At 44.0% G+C, this 20,532-nt stretch overlaps 1 protein-coding gene across 1 annotated transcript; it reads left to right on the top strand.

The window, feature by feature from the left end:
* The first annotated feature begins 4,890 nt into the window (after window positions 1-4,890).
* LOC141049498 (uncharacterized) lies at window positions 4,891-19,473 on the top strand. Its single transcript, XM_073546008.1, has 3 exons — window positions 4,891-5,028; window positions 18,119-18,272; window positions 18,362-19,473. Exons 1-3 carry the CDS (start codon window positions 5,019-5,021, stop codon window positions 18,810-18,812), a joined length of 615 nt encoding a protein of 204 aa, XP_073402109.1. The 5' UTR covers window positions 4,891-5,018; the 3' UTR covers window positions 18,813-19,473.
* Window positions 19,474-20,532: the final 1,059 nt, after the last annotated feature.

The following is a 20,532-nucleotide window of genomic DNA, read 5'->3' as shown; positions in this document are numbered from 1 at the left end:
TTTGGGGAAAAGGAGGCTATTTTTTTTACACTTTTTATTACTTTTTTTATATATTGTAATGGTTTTGTGACGTTTATTAGTCTTTTTAGGGGACTTGAACCTGCATTCTCTTGATTGTCTGTGCAATATATTGCAATACTTTAGTACAGCATTGTATTGTAAAATTACCGATCAAGGCTGACACAGGGCTATGGTGCTTCAAACTCACATTGGCCATGTTTTAGGCTTTTAAATGGAGATGTCAGCAGCATTTAAGAGGTTAACCTGAGCACTATAGTTACTGTCAGGGCTCATACCCATTTGTGAGAAAAAAAAGTGGTCCAATTTCCGGACCGAAAAAATGAACGTGTGCTATACGAGTGTCATGCGAGCGTCATGTGAGTGTAATGCGAACATCCGTATGCAATGCGATTTTAACATGAGGTTTTACATAGAGCATTTCTCTCTATGTAAAAACTCAAGTTAAAATAGCATTGTAATAAAAACTGTACACCTCGTTTTAAAACAAAATAATCTTCAAAACATATCTATAGATAGATATAGTAAAAGCCGGCAGATGCCACGTACAGTAAAGAGTACAATAGGTTAGAATACAATAGATAGAGTATACACGTAGAATAGGTGTGTATATATATATATATATAGTATAACACACACACACATATATATATACACTGCTCAAAAAAAATAAAGGGAACACTCAAATAACACAACCTAGATCTGAATGAATGAAATATTCTCATTGAATACTTTGTTCTGTACAAAGTTGAATGTGCTGACAACAAAATCACACAAAAATCAACAATGGATATCAAATTTCTTAACCAATGGAGGGCTGGAATTGGAGTCCCCCCAAAAAAATTAAAGTGGAAAAACACGCTACAGGCTGATCCAACTTTGTTGTAATGTCCTTAAAACAAGTAAAAATGAGGCTCAGTATTGTGTGTGGCCTCCACGTGCCTGTATGACCTCCCTACAATGCCTGGGCATGCTCCTGTTGAGGTTGTGGATTGTCTCCTGTGGGATCTCCTCTCAGACCTGGACTAAAGCATCTGCCAACTCCTGGACAGATCTGTGGTGCAACGTGACGTTGGTGGATGGAGCGAGACATGATGTCCCAGATGTATCTATTTCATTTGCATAACAGCATGTGAAATTGATTGTCAATCAGTTTTGCTTCCTAAGTGGACAGTTTAATTGCACAGAAGTTTGATTTACTTGGAGTTATATTCTGTTGTTTAAGTATTCCCTGTTAATTCATTTGTCGGCTTTAGTAAAATAATTGCAAAAGCCGACAGGATATGAGACATAGTTTACATATAGTAAACCATTGCATATCAATAAGATTTATATATGTCCCTGCCTAATAATGTTAGTAGTGTATGTGTGTAAAATTTTGGAGCTGTTGGTCTTAAATTAAAGGATTAATTCACAGAAAAAAATTGTGTGGGCTCCTGCGCAATTTTCTCCACCAGAGAGGGCAAGTTAGTGACTGAGGGCAGAAATTAATACCCTAGAGAGGGACCCTGGTTAAAAAAAAATCTGCCCCCAGCCACCCTAGAAAAGGCACATCTGAAAGATGCACCAATTCTGGCACTTACCCTGTAGTGGGTGGCATATGGGGTAATAAGGGGTTAATGTCACCTTGCCATTGTAAGGTGACATTAAGCCTGGTTAATAATGGAGAGGTGTCAATAAGACACCTCTCCATTATTAATCCACAAGTCTGAAAGAGGTTAAAAAAACACACATTACGGAAAAAGACTTTTAATGAAATAAACACAAATTTTTACCATGTTTATTTCACTCCTAATCCAATTCAAAGCCATTGCTCTCCTGTAAAAAATCCAAAATAAAAAAGCAACAATATCCCACACCTGTCCGCCGTACAGTCATGTCCTACGCTGCAATCCATCTGAAGGGATTAAATAGTTTACAACTGGGACCGGTGCTAATGCGACCGGCCCAGCTGTAAACCATGGAGGAATGACTGAGAAACTGCCTGTGCAGCTTCCCCGCCTGACCGGAGATGAACTGATTAGCGTGGGAAAGTTTCAGAACATTTTCCCACTCTGGTGAGTTCACCTCAGGTCAGGCGGAGAGTCTGCGCAGCCTCAGTGACTACCGCTGATGATATATATATATATATATATATATATATATATCATATATATAATATACTAGATTATGGCCCGATGCTATCGCATCGGGAGGATGCGATAGCATCACATCTCTTGCCATGTTAACCCTCAACACACACACTCCTCTCACCTTTCACCATCTCCACTCACTCTTTCACTCCACATACGACCCCTTCTCTCACTCCGTCTCTCATACTCACGCCGTCATCGCCGCTGCTCCACGATCCCCGACATCTTCTTCCGCCGGCGCCATCCTGGATCCAGACGTTGTCCACGCCGGCGACATGTTCTTGCAGCGACGCCATCTTGAGTATCGTGAAATCCCGCGATAATCAAGATGGCGTCGCTGGAAGAACATGTCGCCGGCGTGGACGACGTCGGGATCCAAAATGGCGTCGGCGAAAACTCGCGAGATTTCGCCGACGCCATTTTGGATCCCGACGTCGTCCTCGCTGGCGACATGTTCTTGCGGCGACACCATCTTGAGTATCGCGGGATTTCGCTGATCCAAAATAGCGTCGCCGCAGGAACATGTCGCCGGCGTGGATGCGGTCGGGATCCAAAATGGCGTCGGTGAAATCTCGCGAGATTTCACCGACACCATTTTGGATCCCGACGTCCTCCACGCCGGCGACATGTTCTTTCGGCGACGCCATCTTGACTATCGCGGGATTTCGCCGATCCAAAATGGCGTCGCCGCAAGAACATGTCGCCGACGTGGAGGACGTCTGGATCCAGGATGGCGCCGGCGGAAGATGTCAGGGATCGTGGATCAGCGGCGATGACGGCGTGAGTATGAGAGAAGGAGTGAGAGAAAGGGTCGTATGTGGAATGAAAGAGTGAGTGGACATAAGTGGAGATGGTGAAAGGTGAGAGGAGTGTGTGTGTTGAGGAGGAGTGGTGTGTTGAGGGTTAACATGGAAAGAGGTGTGCGGTGATGTCACTGGTTACAACTGGACGGAAGTTGTTACAACCGGAAGCTGCTTAGGGCATTTATTATTATAGATATAATATATCTACATAATATATATACATATATATATATATATAATCTATACATATAACATATATATTGTAAAAAATTATATATATATATATATATATGTATATACTGTGTGTGTGTGTATATATATATATATATATATATAATGTCAGTGACAAGTACAATTAGTATAGTGTTGCTGTCTATAAATTATTATAGGGGGACTCCATGCCATTTTGTCCCTAGAAATAATCATTTATTAATTAAATACATGTTCATAATTTTGAACCAACACTAGACTAATTGTATTTGTCAGTAACATGTATGTATATATTTACAGTGTATATATATATATATATATATATATATATATATATATATATATATATATAAAAAAAGTAAAAAAATAGGCAGCACTCAAATTAAATGTGAAAAAAAGTGGATACTTTACTGATCCTCAAGTGGCAACGTTTCAACGGTGACCCGTCTTTATCAAGCAATGTGCTCATAGTCAGTACAAACTTAAATAGTAGTAACACATGTGTATACAATTTCAATAATTAATCTATTTTACATATTCAAAATGGCCATTGCCATAGTAACATTAACAAGTGCTCCATACAACATATGTGCATATGTCCGAAGATCTAGATTACAAAGTGCAACAGTGCATATACAGTGCTTAAAAAGACTCAGCTTGTCAATAAAAACGATCATGACACAACTTATGAAGGTACTAAGGCTTATATAGTTAAAAAAAATTGGTATACTTTACTCATATCCATGCAGCTCTCTGTCACTGCTGGCAATTAGCTATGGTCAGTGTTGTTTGTCGCTGCCCAGCTCCAACATGTGATTCATCACTGCAAGGCCGATCATTGCAGGATGCCTGAGCATGCTCACTAGACATACTGTTCAGAACTGCCATTTTACTTCAGGGCGCCACAGCCCTTTTGCTGATTCCATGTAAATACATGTATTAGTGCCTGGGGTTGCAGATTTACACCTGGAATGGTCACAAACCCTAGAGGCACCCACCAAGGTGACAATATGGTTGTGTTTCTGTTTTTACAAGAGATAACGACCTCACACAGTCTCTCTTTACAGCATTACCCAATCCTGAATACCCTTTCACCACCAGAGGTCACTCTCTATGCAGTTCCCATTCACTCTATTTCACACATACCAGGCATTAGTATACTGCAGTGAAATGGCCATAAAACTCATTCTATAGAAAAATGAATAAATATATATTTTTACATAACGCCTTTTATTAAGTACCCTTCATAATCTTGTAGTCACTATCTTCACAGCATCATAGAACTGGAAAAAAAGGATATAATTATAAACATATCCATATATATTAAAATATCCATAGCACATTCAACACACAGAAGTCAGGTTACATGGAAAGTTATAGCCAAAAAAGGTAAGTTTCTCAAAACATATATACCTTAAAATCAACGTTTAATCCTGCCGGTTTTAATGTCCCTAATTCGTATATCCATCTCATTTCCAATTTTTTTAAAACTTCCGCACGGTTCCCTCCTCGTCTATGTACCGGTACATAATCTATAATTCTAAATCTCAAATCTTTCTCTGTATGTCCTTGTTCATTAAAGTGCTTAGTGACAGGCAGATCTTTGCGTTTTTTCCGTATGTCGCACCTATGCTGATTTAACCGTGTCTTCAGATCACATGTTGTTTCTCCAATATAATAAAGTGGACATGGCTGTGGCGCCCTGAAGTAAAATGGCAGTTCTGAACAGTATGTCTAGTGAGCATGCTCAGGCATCCTGCAATGATCGGCCTTGCAGTGATGAATCACATGTTGGAGCTGGGCAGCGACAAACAACACTGACCACAGCTAATTGCCAGCAGTGACAGAGAGCTGCATGGATATGAGTAAAGTATACCAATTTTTTTAACTATATAAGCCTTAGTACCTTCATAAGTTGTGTCATGATCGTTTTTATTGACAAGCTGAGTCTTTTTAAGCACTGTATATGCACTGTTGCACTTTGTAATCTAGATCTTTGGACATATGCACATATGTTGTATGGAGCACTTGTTAATGTTACTATGGCAATGGCCATTTTGAATATGTAAAACAGATTAATTATTGAAATTGTATACACATGTGTTACTACTATTTAAGTTTGTACTGACTATGAGCACATTGCTTGATAAAGACGGGTCACCGTTGAAACGTTGCCACTTGAGGATCAGTAAAGTATCCACTTTTTTTCACATTTAATTTGAGTGCTGCCTATTTTTTTACTTTTGTTAATTTGGCTGTTTGGACACTGCTGAAAAGGTTTTGCACCAACTATTTAATTTTGGTAGTGCTGCCCTTTTTTTGATTTATATATATATGTATATATATAATTTATACATATATTATATTTATATTATATATATAATTCCCTACAATATATATATATATATATATATATATATATATATATATATATATATTTATTAGTGGTGAGCGATACCTTCCAATATCGGATCGGATTGGATCGGACCGATACCCCAAAAATATCGGGTATCGCCGATTCTGATACCGGAAACCCATGCAGGTCAATGGGGCACAAATATCGGAATGAAAATAAACCCTTTCTTTACTTGAGTTCGGAAGGGGGGAAGAGTGTGGGCGGTGCGTGGGCGGAGACTGTCCGTGTCTGTGTGTGTGGGCGGGGTCTGTGCGGGCCTGCCGGGGGTCTGTGCGGGCCTGCCGGGGGTCTGTGCGGGCCTGCCGGGGGTCTGTGCGGGCTGCCGGGGGTCTGTGCTGGCCTGCCGTGGGTTGTGTGTGTGTGCAGGCATTGTCCGATGGGACTACAAGTCCCATCGGGCTATGCCTGCTACAATGACAGTGATTGACACAGCCAATGATGGGACAGTAGTAGTCCCATCATCTGGCTAATGTGTTGAATGTAAAAAAAATTAAAAAAAAACATACATACTACATATATACAACATTCATGCAACATACATACATACTACATACATACTTCATATATACTACATTCATACAACATACATACATACTACATATATACTACATTCATACAACATACATACATACTACATAATACATATATACTACATTCATACAACATACATACATACTACTTAATACATACTTACTACATATATACTGCATATATGCTACATTCATACAACATACATACATACTACATAATACATACATACGACATATATACTACATTCATACAACATACATACTACATATATACTACATTCATACAACATACATACATACTACATATACTACATTCATACAACATACATACATATTACATACTTACTACATACATACAACATGCTACATACATACAACATACATACTACATACAATACATTCATACATTCATACAATACATACATATAGACATACAGTACATATAACAGAGTACATACTCACCATCACTTGTCACTTTGATCCCCGAAGCCAGTGTCATCTCGCTGTAAAAAATATTAAAATAACAAGCAACCAATATACTCCCTGATCCGCAGAAATCCACGAGTGTCCCACGGCGATCTCCTGCAGTGCATCACTGAGAGGTTACTATAGTTCACTGGTCTCACTTTATGGCAAAAGCTGCGTGGGAACTTTCTCTCACAGCAATGCCAAAAGTGAGACTAGGGACTATTTTTTTACAGTGACGGAGGAATACAGTGCAGAAGGATACCTACCTCCCGTCATTGTATTCCTGGTGCCCCTAGAGAGCGGTCATATCAGCTGATGCTGGTGTTCTCCACGGGAGATCGTCGTGGGACACTGCATCAAATTAGATCTGCTTGTTAGTCTGCATCTAAAAAAGAGTGAGCACACCTCTGAGCTTTCCCGGCGCCTGCACACTGCAGTAGTCTGCTCTGCCCTCAAGAGGGCAGAGTAAGTATGCCTGCGCTGGAGCCACAATGGGAACAAAAAAGAGGACGTCACCGCTAGAAGATGGGAGGCGCCAGACGGGACCGCGACACCCTCCAGACTCGAACCGGACCTGGACCGCCCCTGGGTGAGTATAATATAACTCGTCTTTCTTCTCTTTCAGGTTAAATCAGGGGCTTATCTACAGCATTGCAGAATCCTGTAGATAAGCCCCTGATGGCGGTGGCTGCAGCTTGAGGTCGAAAAAATAGGTGACAGACTCCCTTTAAATACCATTTTATTAGTCATTGCCCATTGTTCAAACTTATCTAGATCATTCTGAATCCTTTTATGATGTCTCTAGTCTTAGCTATCCCTCCTAGTTTTGCATGGTCTGCAAATTTGATTAGTTTACCATCAGTTCTCTTCAGTTAGCCTTCTTTTTTTCAAGCTAAACATTTCCAGATCCTTCACCGGTTCCTCTTTTTTATTTTAAAACTAGTCATATATTAGATACATTTTAGGCTGCCATGTAGCTTACCATTTTCAACAGGCACATTGAATATAATGTTGCTACAGAGCAAAACTTTTTCCATCTTGTGTATATACATTCCATGTACCAGAAGCTGTCATTAAGTGAAAAATTCAGGGTTGAACCCACAGCAATGGAAACTCCATCAATCTTGATCAGAAAAGAAGTAAGCGTTGAAATCTATGACAGACTTAACAAAAATTTGTCCCAATCTGAAAAAAGGCAAAGCATGCTGACTCTGGCTTCTTTGGTTGTGTTGAGCTCTTGGATGTCATGGAAATGTTAAACTGATGTTTGCACGGTTTTTCAATTTGGCCTGTGTGGCAAGAAGAAAAACCTGAATGGAAAACAAATTATGTCATCCTTATATTTCAGAATGATACATGTAATTCTCCAAATTTTCTATTTTCAAAATTTGATTTCAGACCTGCAGCACTTTCTAGTTTTGACATTATGCTTTCTGGTTTTAATTTACTCTTGAAATATAAGAATGTTTAAGTCATAAATTATACTAATCCAAGCTATGTGCTTTCAAGTTTAATAAGCATAAGGCACAAACCTCAGTTAGCAAATTAAATTAACAAAACAAATGAGGGTAACATTTTCAGAATGCACAGCTGAAGACTGCATATGGAGCTCAGTTACAGTATTCCATAAATGAACGACTTTCAGCAATATAGTATGTGAGCCGTGTAAGGAATAATGGTTATCAAAAGTGGGAGAAGATACTGGTTTACATAGAGTTAGTGAGAAATAAGAGTTTTCTTCATGTGACATATTGTGAGCACAGCTTGCAAATTGAAATGATCCTGAAGCCTCTAATAAAGCTGGGAAAAGTAGCATAAAATCTACAAAACTATAAAGCAAATAATTGATACAGAATATTGATTAGCAGTACTCTGTATTTCATTTTTACCATTCATTTTCTTTATTAAAGGGAGAACTCCTACACCTCTGTTGGGTTCCCATAATTATAATTGGGATTCATGAAGTATTCAAATATATATGTAGTATTAGACTGTAGACTTGTGTGTAATAAATATTTTATCATTATTATCGAAATTGACTCTTCAGAGAGGAAGAGGACTAGAACTCTAGTGCCAACTATTGGAAGTAGCAATCTTAAAAGTCAATGTCGACACTCTAATGAGCGTTAACACAAGACTTAGGATAAAAGGCCAAACCAGAATCTCAGCTTGCAGACACTGTGTTTCAGGGTACTGGACCTCATCAGTGCAAAGTGTGAGATCTGGTTTGGCTGTGTGAGAGGCATCTGACCGGGATCCAAGAAGTATCGTTTCTCCTTGCGGAGAGTGACATGTTAAGCATGCCAAGATGAGGAGACTTAAAGCCGCAATGCTCCTCTGGGAAATATGCAAATTGTCTCTTCAGAGAGGAAGAGGAGTAGAACTCAGAGCCCCCCCGTCGCATCAGAGACCCCAACAGCACTGCCGGAGACTCCAGCAGCACCGCCGAGCACCTCAGCAGTACCGCTGGGCACCCCCGCAGGACCGGACACCCACAGCGGCGCACTGCACATCGAAACACCCCCTCATCCCAGCCAGTGGCCTGCAGCATCACCTCACTCCTGCCTCCTCCAGTAGCGACCCTGGGACCCCACTTCACCGCAGCCACCGCCTCGGTAAGCAATAAGACGCATGGATTATAAGAAGCACCACCATTTTATTTAAAAAAAAAAATTCCTATTTTTCTCCTCAAAATTTGGAGTGCGTCTTATAATCTGGAGCATTTTATAATCTGAAAAATATGGTATATATAGAATTGATTCTACAATTGATACTACAACACTAATACGGTAATATCACACATTCAAACCCACAGTTACCCAATAATATACCACCCACGCTACCTAGTCATATTTTCCATTATCAGCCCTCTCGCCTAACTAACTCTCCTGTGTCTGTCAATAGATATAAGTATTTTATTCTATTTTTCCTAGAGAAAGGTCTGCATCTAGAACCGAAACATCGCCACATGGGCCATTAAAGACCACCTTACAACTGATAATTTGTGTGCTGTTTCTATTTTTTTCACCGACCACCATATTGGGACACCCAAGTGAAGGGTGTCTCAATATGGAAACTGCTGCTGGTACCAACCTATTGCGCGGTACCACCAGCAGAACACCGTCGCACCACACACACTCTATACGCTGTACGCACCACACACACACACACTCACACACTTACACTCACACTCTCACACACTAACACTGACACACTTACACTCACACTCGTGCACACTCACACATACACTCACATTCACACTCTAACATTTACAGTCACACTCACAGTCACACTCATCACACTCATACTCAGACTCACACACTCAGACACACTCATACACTCACACACTCTCACACTCACACTAACACACTCACACCAACTCACACTCATGCAGCGGAACACCGTTGCACTGCGCCTGCATGAATTCCGCACAGGCATGGTGAATCATTCGGCTGATCCCGGCGGCAGATGCTCAACATGTCTATAGACAGAGAAAGCCGGTCACATTAAAGGGGTTTTCCCACGAGCGAATGTTTATTTTAAAAATTGTCTGTGTCTGACCGTGTATAGAGCATATCACATCTCCTGAGCAGGGGAGGAAGCAAAAGACAATACTGACATTACAGCAGGGGATCACAGAGGATTCATTTTGTTAGGTAAAATATTTCACTGACTATTTTTAAACAATATTTTACCTCACAAACTGTATCCTCTGCGATCTCCTGCTGTAATGTCAGTATTGTCTTTTGCTTCCTCCCCTGCCCAGGAGCTGCCCCATTTATAACTCATGACAGTTTAGGATGGAATGAAGTATAATTGTGCACTTAGGCATCTAGACATTTCCTATCGCATCCATCATCTCTTCCCTGTCATTCACCCTAACCCAACGTCTCCATCCAAAGAATATACCGTCTTCTTCTTTCTGTATCTTTCTTGGTTCTTTCTTGATCTTTCTTGGTTCAGGATTGTCTTTTCTCTGCGGTCATGTTGTTGCAAATATTAAGGTATCTGCTTATCCCAAAGGCATCTTACTGGTCATACTCTGTAATGTCATCAACGTCACAGTCATTAGATCGGCTCACTTCACTATCCTGTGTAGACCCCTCCACCTGACAGTCTTTCCCTTCCTCTCCTGCAGCTTGGTCTTCAGGGTTATGGGTACGCCTGGCTTGATGACACTACCGGGTGTCACAATCTGTAGTTGATCACACTTGAGTCCCTTACCTTCTTTTTTGAATTTCTCAACTCCTTCTCGAGCAACTTGACTTTCACTTTGTCACATGACTTACAGCAAATTAATTTTTTGGACACTTTTATCCTCAAGGGCACCGAGGGACATTTGACAACTGACCTATACACAAAGCCTACTGACCGTAGTGTACTGTTACTTTACTGTAGTCTTCATCCCACCTATATGGTGCGGTCTATTCCAAAGTCGCAATTGCAACGTGTGAGACGTATAATCAGCGATCCCTCCTTAAGGGAGCAGAGATTAGAGGAAATGAGTAAGAAATATTCTGAAAGGGGTTATCCTCCTAATCTCTTAAAATAAATATTTGCTGTCAGCTTCATGTACACGTTCATCTATAGATAACGTATCCCCTTTGCACATACTTACCACCAGTTTGTTAACATTTTAAATAATGGTGCATTCTAAACACAGCATACCCTTCAGTTCAAGAATTTCAGGTACCATTCCTACAATGCTGTAAACAAGCATCTAACATCAGAGATACACTCGTACATGCTGACTTTGGTACAACACATGGACATACTAGTCAGATTTCTACAATTTCCTACATCCGGCACATTTCCGTATCTCCAGTGTCACTAGTTCAACAACGTACTACGAGGTAACTTATTACACCACCCTTATACGGACAAAATATACCATCAAAGATTACACCACATGTGATACCTCGTATGTGGTCTACTTATTTAAATGCCCATGTGGGCTTCTATACATTGGGGAAACCACACAATCAATAATAGACCGGATATCCAATCACAAATCTGCAATTACATGTAAAAACCTTCTATTACCCTTATCATACCATTTCATCACGGCAGGACATAAAGTTGCACTATTAAAATTTAAAATTATTGAACACATCCCCCCGCTGCAACAAGGAGATGATCACATCCTCCTAAAATGTAGGGAAGCCTTTTGGATTCATGAATTGAATTCACTGGCTCTAAAAGGATTAAATAGGGAATATGACCTCCAGGCTTTCATATGAATGTATTATATTTGTTTTCATTGTCTATTAATAAATGTATCATGATCTTATATGTCTCCACAAAAGGATCCTTCACTTTAATATTTCTCTATTTTTCTGATATCCCTTTCTTTTTTTCCCAGGTGTCCTCTCATAAAGTACCGTGTGACTAATAGTTTAATTTTCTCCTCTTTTTCAGAGCCAAACCTAATTCTGCATATTCAATTTTCATTCTCCCCCCCGATGTCTCCTGCTATATCTTATCATTCCACAACATTACTTGGTTACACTTTCAATCTATTTTGCATATGGTGGAACGCAACTTCCTGCCAGCTGACACGCAAGTCGTACAGGTTTAAACTGCACCAGCACCTCCTGTATTACTACTGTGGGCGAACAGGACCTTTTCACATCACATGCGACGTCACTTCCTGCCACTTGCTGGTCTCTTGATTTCCTAGAATTGTGGATAATCCCACCCCTGTTCCTTTAAGACAGTCGATCCTCATTATGTACTAGCATGGTGACTACCACGTTCATGCCGCGATAACATCTGTACAGCACCTTGGAACTTCTTGTATGTTTAATTTCACAGCTACAGCAGTCCTTTACCTGATATATACTCACCATTTGCTTTATGTGGTCTTCACACAGAGGTTATACCGCCGGACACTGTGTCTCTTTCCACATTTACCTAAAGCAGGGTAGTATGTTTTTTTACTTTACATTTTTTCATTGTTTTCTTTCATTTTTTTCTCATTTGTTAGCCTTTCATTATTTAGATTTTCACGCAACGACTGAAATAACTGTAATGTGATTTTTTTTTTTTTTGATCCACCACTCACCTGAATATGATATACTGTACATTTTGGCCACACCTATGGTTATATCACATTTTGGAATTCTCATATTGTTTTCTGCTTTAATTTCATTTTTGGACTCTGACGAAGGTCCCTGTAGACGGAAACGTCACACTTGTGAACAACGTTTGACACTAACTTCACTATTCCTGGGGTTGAAGTGTCAAATACCTTAGAAAAGTGAGGAAACTTGTCCCTAGGGGACCTTACTCTTTTTTTCCCTATTCACACAAAAGACAAATTACACTTCCATTCAAAAATAAGCCTTTGGTTTGAATGCATATAGAGACTTAAGCTAAAATTGCATGGATTCCATTGATCCATAAAGCACATGCAAATCAATGATCCATGTGCAATTGGAGTATTACTGCCAGCTGCAAATGCATGCACACCTATACATGAACACACTTTCTGTTGACCTGAGTATTTCCATGTATAGGTAATTCCGTACTTACACCTAAAGTGTCTATATGCACAAATATGGAATATCAGTAGACCGTATACCCATAAATTTACATAAAATACAATGCCTTTATATATTTATACACAATATATATTGGATCAATGGTAAAGCACTGTATTTGTCTTATGTCCTTAACCCCTGTCTCCGGCTGAATTTGTCATGCTCAGCTTGACTTCTGTGCAGTTGGACGGCTAGTATTTTGGTCCTGCTGCAAATCAGAACCAGCAGAATATAGATGACTAGCTATGAACCCGTTCTACGCCCGGGTGGCGAGCATTTTTATTAGTACATGGTCTCCTATCCTGGTAAGTGCTGCCCCCCTCCTATCCTGGTATGTATGGTCCCCTCACCCCCCTATCCTGGTATGTATGGTCCCCTCACCCCCTATCCTGGTATGCATGGTCCCCCTCACCCCCACTATCCTGGTATGCATGGTCCCCTCACCCCCCAATCCTGGTATGCATGGTCCCCTCACCCCCCAATCATGGTATGCATGTCCCCTCACCCCCCTTTCCTGGTATTCATGGTCCTCTCACCACCCTATCCTGTTTTGCATGGTCCCCTCACCAGCCTATCCTGGTATGCATGTCCCCTCACCCCCCTTTCCTGGTATTCATGGTCCTCTCACCACCCTATCCTGTTATGCATGGTTCCCTCACCACCCTATCCTGGTATGCATGTCCCCTCACCCCCCAATCCTGGTATGCATGGTCCTCTCACCCCGCCATCCTGGTATGCATGGTCTCTGTACCCCCCTCTCCTGGTATGCATGGTCCGCTCACCCCCCTATCCTGGAATTCATGGTCCCCGAACCCCCAAATCCTGGTATGTATGGTCCCCTCACCCCCCATTCCTGGTATGTATGGTCCCCTCACCCCCCAATCCTGGTATGTATGGTCCCCCTCACCCCCCTATCCTGGTATGCATGGTCCCCCTCACCCCCACTATCCTGGTATGCATGGTCCACTCACCCCCCAATCCTGGTATGCATGGTCCCCTCACCCCCCCATCCTGGTATGCATGGTCCCCTCACCACCCTATCATGGCATGCATGTCCCCTCACCCCCCTTTCCTTGTATGCATGGTCATCTCACCACCATATCCTGTTATGCATGGTCCCCTCACCTCCCTATCCTGGTATGCATGTCCCTTCACCCCCCAATCCTGGTATGCATGGTCCTCTCACCCCGCCATCCTGGTATGCATGGTCCCCGTACCCCCCCTCTCCTGGTATGCATCGTCCGCTCACCCTCCTATCCTGGAATGCATGGTCCCCGAACCCCCAAATCCTGGTATGTATGGTTCCCTCACCCCCCAATCCGGGTATGTATGGTCCCCCTCACCCCCCTATCCTGGTATGCATGGTCCCCCTCACCCCCACTATCCTGGTATGCATGGTCCCCTCACCCCCCAATCCTGGTATGCATGGTCCCCTCACCACCCCATCCTGGTATGCATGGTCCCCTCACCACCCTATCATGGTATGCATGTCTCCTCACCCACCTTTCCTGGTATGCATGGTCATCTCACCACCATATCCTGTTATGCATGGTCCCCTCACCACCCTATCCTGGTATGCATGTCCCCTCACCCCCCCATCCTGGTATGCATGGTCCCCTCACCACCCTATCATGGTATGCACGTCCCCTCACCCCCCTTTCCTGGTATGCATGGTCATCTCACCACCCTATCCTGGTATGCATGGTCCCCTCACCACCCTATCCTGGTATGCATGTCCCCTCACCCCCCAATCCTGGTATGCATGGTCCTCTCACCCCGCCATCCTGGTATGCATGGTCCCCGTACCCCCCCTCTCCTGGTATATATGGTCCGCTCACCCCCCTATCCTGGAATGCATGGTCCCCGAACCCCCAAATCCTGGTATGTATGGTCCCCCTCACCCCCTATCCTGGTATGCATGGTCCCCCTCACCCCCACTATCCTGGTATGCATGGTCCCCTCACCCCCCCAATCCTGGTATGCATGATCCCCTCACCCCCCCCATCCTGGTATGCATGGTCATCTCACCACCATATCCTGTTATGCATGGTCCCCTCACCACCCTATCCTGGTATGCATGGTCCTCTCACCCCGCCATCCTGGTATGCATGGTCCCCGTACCCCCCCTCTCCTGGTATGCATGGTCCGCTCACCCCCCTATCCTGGAATGCATGGTTCCCGAACTCCCCAATCCTGGTATGCATGGTCCCCTCACCCCACTCTCCTGGTATGCCTGGTCCCCTCATCCCCCTATCCTGGAATGCATGGTCCCCGAACCCCCAAATCCTGGTATGCATGGTCCCTTCACCCCCCTTTCCTGGTATGCCTGGTCCCCTCGCCCACCTTTCCTGGTATGCATGGTCCTCTCACCCCCCTTTCCTGTTATGCATGATCCCCTCACCCCCTCATCCTGGTATGCATGGTCCGCTCACCCCCCAATGCTGATATGCATGGTCCCCCCTCATCCCTATCCTGGTATGCATGGTCCTCTCGCCCCCCCCCCTATCCTGGTATGTATGGTTCCCTCACCCCCTAATCCTGGTATGCATGGTCCTCTCGCCCCCCCTATCCTGGTATGTATGGTCCTCTCACCCCCCCTATCCTGGTATGCATGGTACCCCTCATCTCCCAAACCTGGTATGCATGGCCCCCTTGCCCCCCAATCCTGGTATGCATGGTACCCCTCATCTCCCAATCCTGGTATGCATGGTCCCCCTCACCCCCCTATCCTGGTATGCATAGTCCCCTCACCCCCCTATCCTGGTATGCATGGTCCCCTCGCCCCCCCTTTCCTGGTATGCATGGTCCCCTCGCCCCCCAATCCTGGAATGCATGGTCCCCCTCACCCCCCAGTCCTGGTATGCATGGTCCACTCACCCCCCCTTTCCTGGTATGCATGGTCCCCTTGCCCCCCTTTCCTGGTATGCGTGGTCCCCCTCACCCCTATTAAACAGCACACATACAAAAAAAATTATACTCACCTTTCTTCCCTGTATTCCAGCGCTGTCACATTCTGCTGGAGGCCGGGGGACGAGTGCAGCGTGGGAGTACGCCATATTGCTGAAGACACACTGCAAATGTGTCTTCAGTAAAATGGCGCCAGATAGCGCTATGCGCATGCGCGATGCTCACTCCGGCCACATTCTCTGGCCGAAGAGATGCGCCGCGGCAACGCTCCTCCCGGTCAGGTAAGTATGCAAGTATGGTGCCAGAAATCGCGGTATGCAGGGTGTACAGTACCGCCATCTCCGGCTGGGTTTTCTGCATCCTGAGTGCACTAGTTCTGACACACGGACAGGTGAGTAAATATATTAGATGGATTAGCTCCATCGTCTCTGCAGTCTGCATCAATCATCATCCTCAGAGGGTGATGATGGCAATCTGGCAATGGGTTCCAAACAGGTTCATCAAGTTCAATGTTGGGTCGTTCTTTAGCAATTACATAGTTGTGCAGAACCACACACGCTTTGACAACCTCATCGACTGTCTCCATTTTGAGATTAATGGCTGTTCCCAAAATGCGCCATTTCGAGACAAGCATACAAAAGGCACACTCAACAGTTCTTCGTGCCCTGGTCAGTCGGTAATTAAAAATCCTTTTTGTGTGGTTCAAGTCAACCCTCGAGTATGGTTTAAGGAGCTTTCCACACATCTGAAAGACCTCATCCCCAACCACAACAAATGGCATTGGCAGGCCTTCAGTGTTGGGAAGAGGTCATGGGAGGGGGAAATTAAAATTATTCCCATACAAACGTTGGCCCATGTCCGAGTTTTTAAATGTCTGGGAGTCATTACCACGTCCAAAAGATCCAATGTTTATGGTGACAAATCTACATTCAGCAGCTGCAATCGCCATGAGCACTATAGAGAAGTATTTTTTATAATTAAAGTACTCGGATCCAGTTTGGTAATCCGAATATATTTTCCATCCACTGCTCCAAAACAGTTGGAGAAATTACAAAGTTCCAAGAATTTTTCAGCATTTTCCTGCCAGATTTCCTTGATGGGTAGGGGGATAAATTCCTCACGGAGAACATCCCACAAAGCCCGGCAGGTGTCTGCAACAATCCCAGAAAGGCCGGGGTCACACTAGAGAGGAATACGGACGAGTGAGAGGCGTTAAAAGCACACATTAAACACTGACAAATGATTCTCTATGGGGCAACTCCCAACAGCCGTATAATTCTCGTCCGTATGCTACGGTCCATGCCAATTGCAGCATGCTGCGATTGTCAGCGTACTACGCCCGTAGTACGCCAATGCAAGTCTATGGGTGTGCAAAAAATACGGATGACACACGGACCAAACGTGTGACTTGTGAGAAATACGCAGGTCTTTTGGAAGGTGACAGGAAATGGGCCAATCCATCATCAGGAAGCTTAGACATGCTAATTAGCTCAAAAAGTGCAACAGACATCCAGGAAGTACGCCTCCGCGGAGTCCTGCAGCGTCATGGCGCCATATTTCCTCAATGTGGAGATGCTTATTGTATTAGTGTAGGAGTGGCCAGAAATCTGGGACCAACGTAATGCCCCTTATGCCAACCGGGCAAGAAAGGAGGCGTCATGGAGGCGCATATGTCGCCAGATGTTCCACGATTTTGCTGATCGGCCACGTGAGGAGCAGCAGCAACTAAGTACAACCCAAAAACTGTTTAAAATTACCTCACATCAAAAAAGGCATATAGAATCAGCCCCCCCCTTCCTGTGCTTGGACTTTTTGCCTCATGAGGCGGGTAGATTTTTATGTGACCCATGGTTTTACACTGCCATAATTTGGCCCAGGCCACAAGCTCCTCATCCTCCTAGCCAACCAAGTTATTAAGTGTAGTTACTTGATACCTGAACTATTGTGCCCCTGTGTATCTGGCCTAATGCCCCAATTATATATGCCACCCTGGGTAGAAAGCACACCCTAGAAGGCCACATGTCTAGGCTACTGGTAGCAAATTTGACCTAGCAAATATGTGAAATTGAGAATATTTCCTGTCACATTGCAGTGGAAGATGTGATGAGACGCTGGCGCAGCATCCACGACCAGTACAGGCGGGAACGTCAGCAGCGGGCCAAGAGTGGTGATGCGGGCCACACAAAGCGAAAATACATTTATTATGATCGCTTCTCCTTCCTCGCTCCTATTCTGGATCTGAGACCGTAAGTAGATACCTCACACCACATTACACAGTTACTTTACAGGGCCAAAAAAATTGATTTATTTTTGGCTCTGTTCTATTTCATAACAGAACTCAGTCCAACCTTACGGAGAGAGGAACTGGCTCAGATACCGAGCCCATCATAGATCCTGGGTCTGTAGGGGATGAGGTGGCTGGCCCATCTTCTCCCCCTCCAAGAAGCATGGGTGAAGATTCCTCTCAGGAAAACCCCGTGCCTGCACCCCAAACCCCACCACCAGGACCACATCCACAAGCAGGACCGTCTGCTGCTGCACCATCAGCCATACAGGAGGAGCAGGGCAACATCAGCAGCAACCCAACTGCCCAGATCCGGGGCTCCCCACAGCCTGCTGGACCATCCCGGCGAGGAAGAAGAAGGCGCCATATCCCTGCCCAAGATACCCGTACCAATGTTGACACAGGGGTACTGAACTATCTGGCTAGAGTCAATAATGATGATGGCGATGAGGCATACTCACGCAGCTTGACCTTTATCTTCGTGCCCTTTCCCGTGAGGTGAGGCTATGTATTCGAGGATGTTTTCAGATCCTGCTTGATGCAAGTACACACCCCAATACCAGATATGAGTTAATTGAATATCTGGAGAGGTGGCAGTTTTCACCCAGAAATCTGATGCGCCTTAGACACCCCACACACATGCTTACTTAAGCAGCCTCTGAGGATCCTCAAATACGTGGGCCTACACCTCACCCCCTTCCTCCCCCTACCCAACCTTTCCAACAGCAGCCACATAGGTCTGGCTCTAGCCAACCTCACCAATATGGCCACTTGTTCCCACCCAGTGTTGGAGGCTGGTCCCAACCTGGTTGGGGATGACATGGCTATTTTGGTGGGTATGAGACACGGGCCTACCAGCCCCAACAAGAGGCCCCTCTCCAGTATCACTCTGGACAGTACCAACAACAATCCCAGGAGGCAGTACACTACCCACATCATGGGCAACAGTATGCCCCCACACAGGGCGATGGCCAAGTTGGGCAAAGTAGCCAGCAGCAAACACAGGCTGGTCTTCCACCTTCTCCTCCTCCGACCTACCAAAATTTATAATGTTGCATTTTTGGTATTGCCTAATGGTTTTGTGGTTGCTTTGTATGTCAGAAAATGTTATTTGTACCCAATGTTCACATCTGCACAAAGGCCAATTTGGCCCATTGCCACATTTATCATTTGGCAATAATATGTTTTTCTTTAGAAAAAAAAAAAGGCAAAAGTAAACATTTGTCTACTACATTTTACGTCTGTCTCAATTCTAAAAAAAAAGGTGTCAGCATACTAACATACGCCTACCAATGCAATTAAACAGTCATAGAATCAAAAGGGGTTTAAATAAATATATATATATATATATATATATATATATATATATTTAGACCGATATAAACTAAAAAATTATAACATAGACACAGCATGCTCTTGCCAAGAAGTTTCCCCCTCAGATGACATAAAGTAATTTGTGAAAATATCACGCACTTTGAGCCCAGAGAGTGGTCTACGTTGAGGGTTGATAGGTGGTCTCGCTCTACGCACATTGTCCGACCCACGCACAACACCAGCAGAAGAGGAACAATCATGTACCTGGTGAAGTTATGAAGAGCCACACAGTGTCATGATCCAGGTTGGATCTGACAGTTTAAATGCACAAAGTAACTTTTTTCCTTTGGCTGGTTGCCAAAAGGTGGTTTTGCCCCCGGTGGCCATTTGGGTCATTGCACTGTGGTGATTTCAGTTGCAGTTTTCCCCCGGTGGCCAGTAGGGTAATTGCACTTTGGTTACTTTAGTTTGTGCACGTGATTAGGTAACAGGTGTGATAGCTCTATAAGAGAGTATCAGGTGTGTTAATCACTTGGTGATAGAGTATTCATTTGCAAGCAAGCCTGCGTGAAGGATGGAGCTAAAGGAGAGTCACGGGCAGCTCAGGGAGATTCCTGGAGTGTCAGCTATGGTGCCTGCAAGGAGTGCTGGCATGGCGTGGTGGAGTCTCAGCTATGGTGTCAGCAAGGAGTTTGTGCGTGGATTGGTGGAGTGGCAGCTGCGGTGTAGAGCTGTACTCAAAATGCTGGACTTGGTTGCTGAGAGCTGGACTCAAGCATGCTGGACTTTTTGGCAGAAAAGCTGGACTCATTTGCGGGACTCTGTTTCTGGACAGCTGCATGCAGGTGTGGACTCTGTTTGCTCCAAGGCTGCACTATGATGCTGAGAAGGTCCGTCTCTGGACAGCG

Source organism: Dendrobates tinctorius, unplaced genomic scaffold (genome assembly GCF_039654945.1).
Source record: "Dendrobates tinctorius isolate UK_male_01 unplaced genomic scaffold, ASM3965494v1 ptg000144l, whole genome shotgun sequence".
Taxonomy (NCBI): Eukaryota; Metazoa; Chordata; class Amphibia; order Anura; family Dendrobatidae; genus Dendrobates; species Dendrobates tinctorius.
This window is presented reverse-complemented; position numbering and strand designations above follow the sequence as displayed.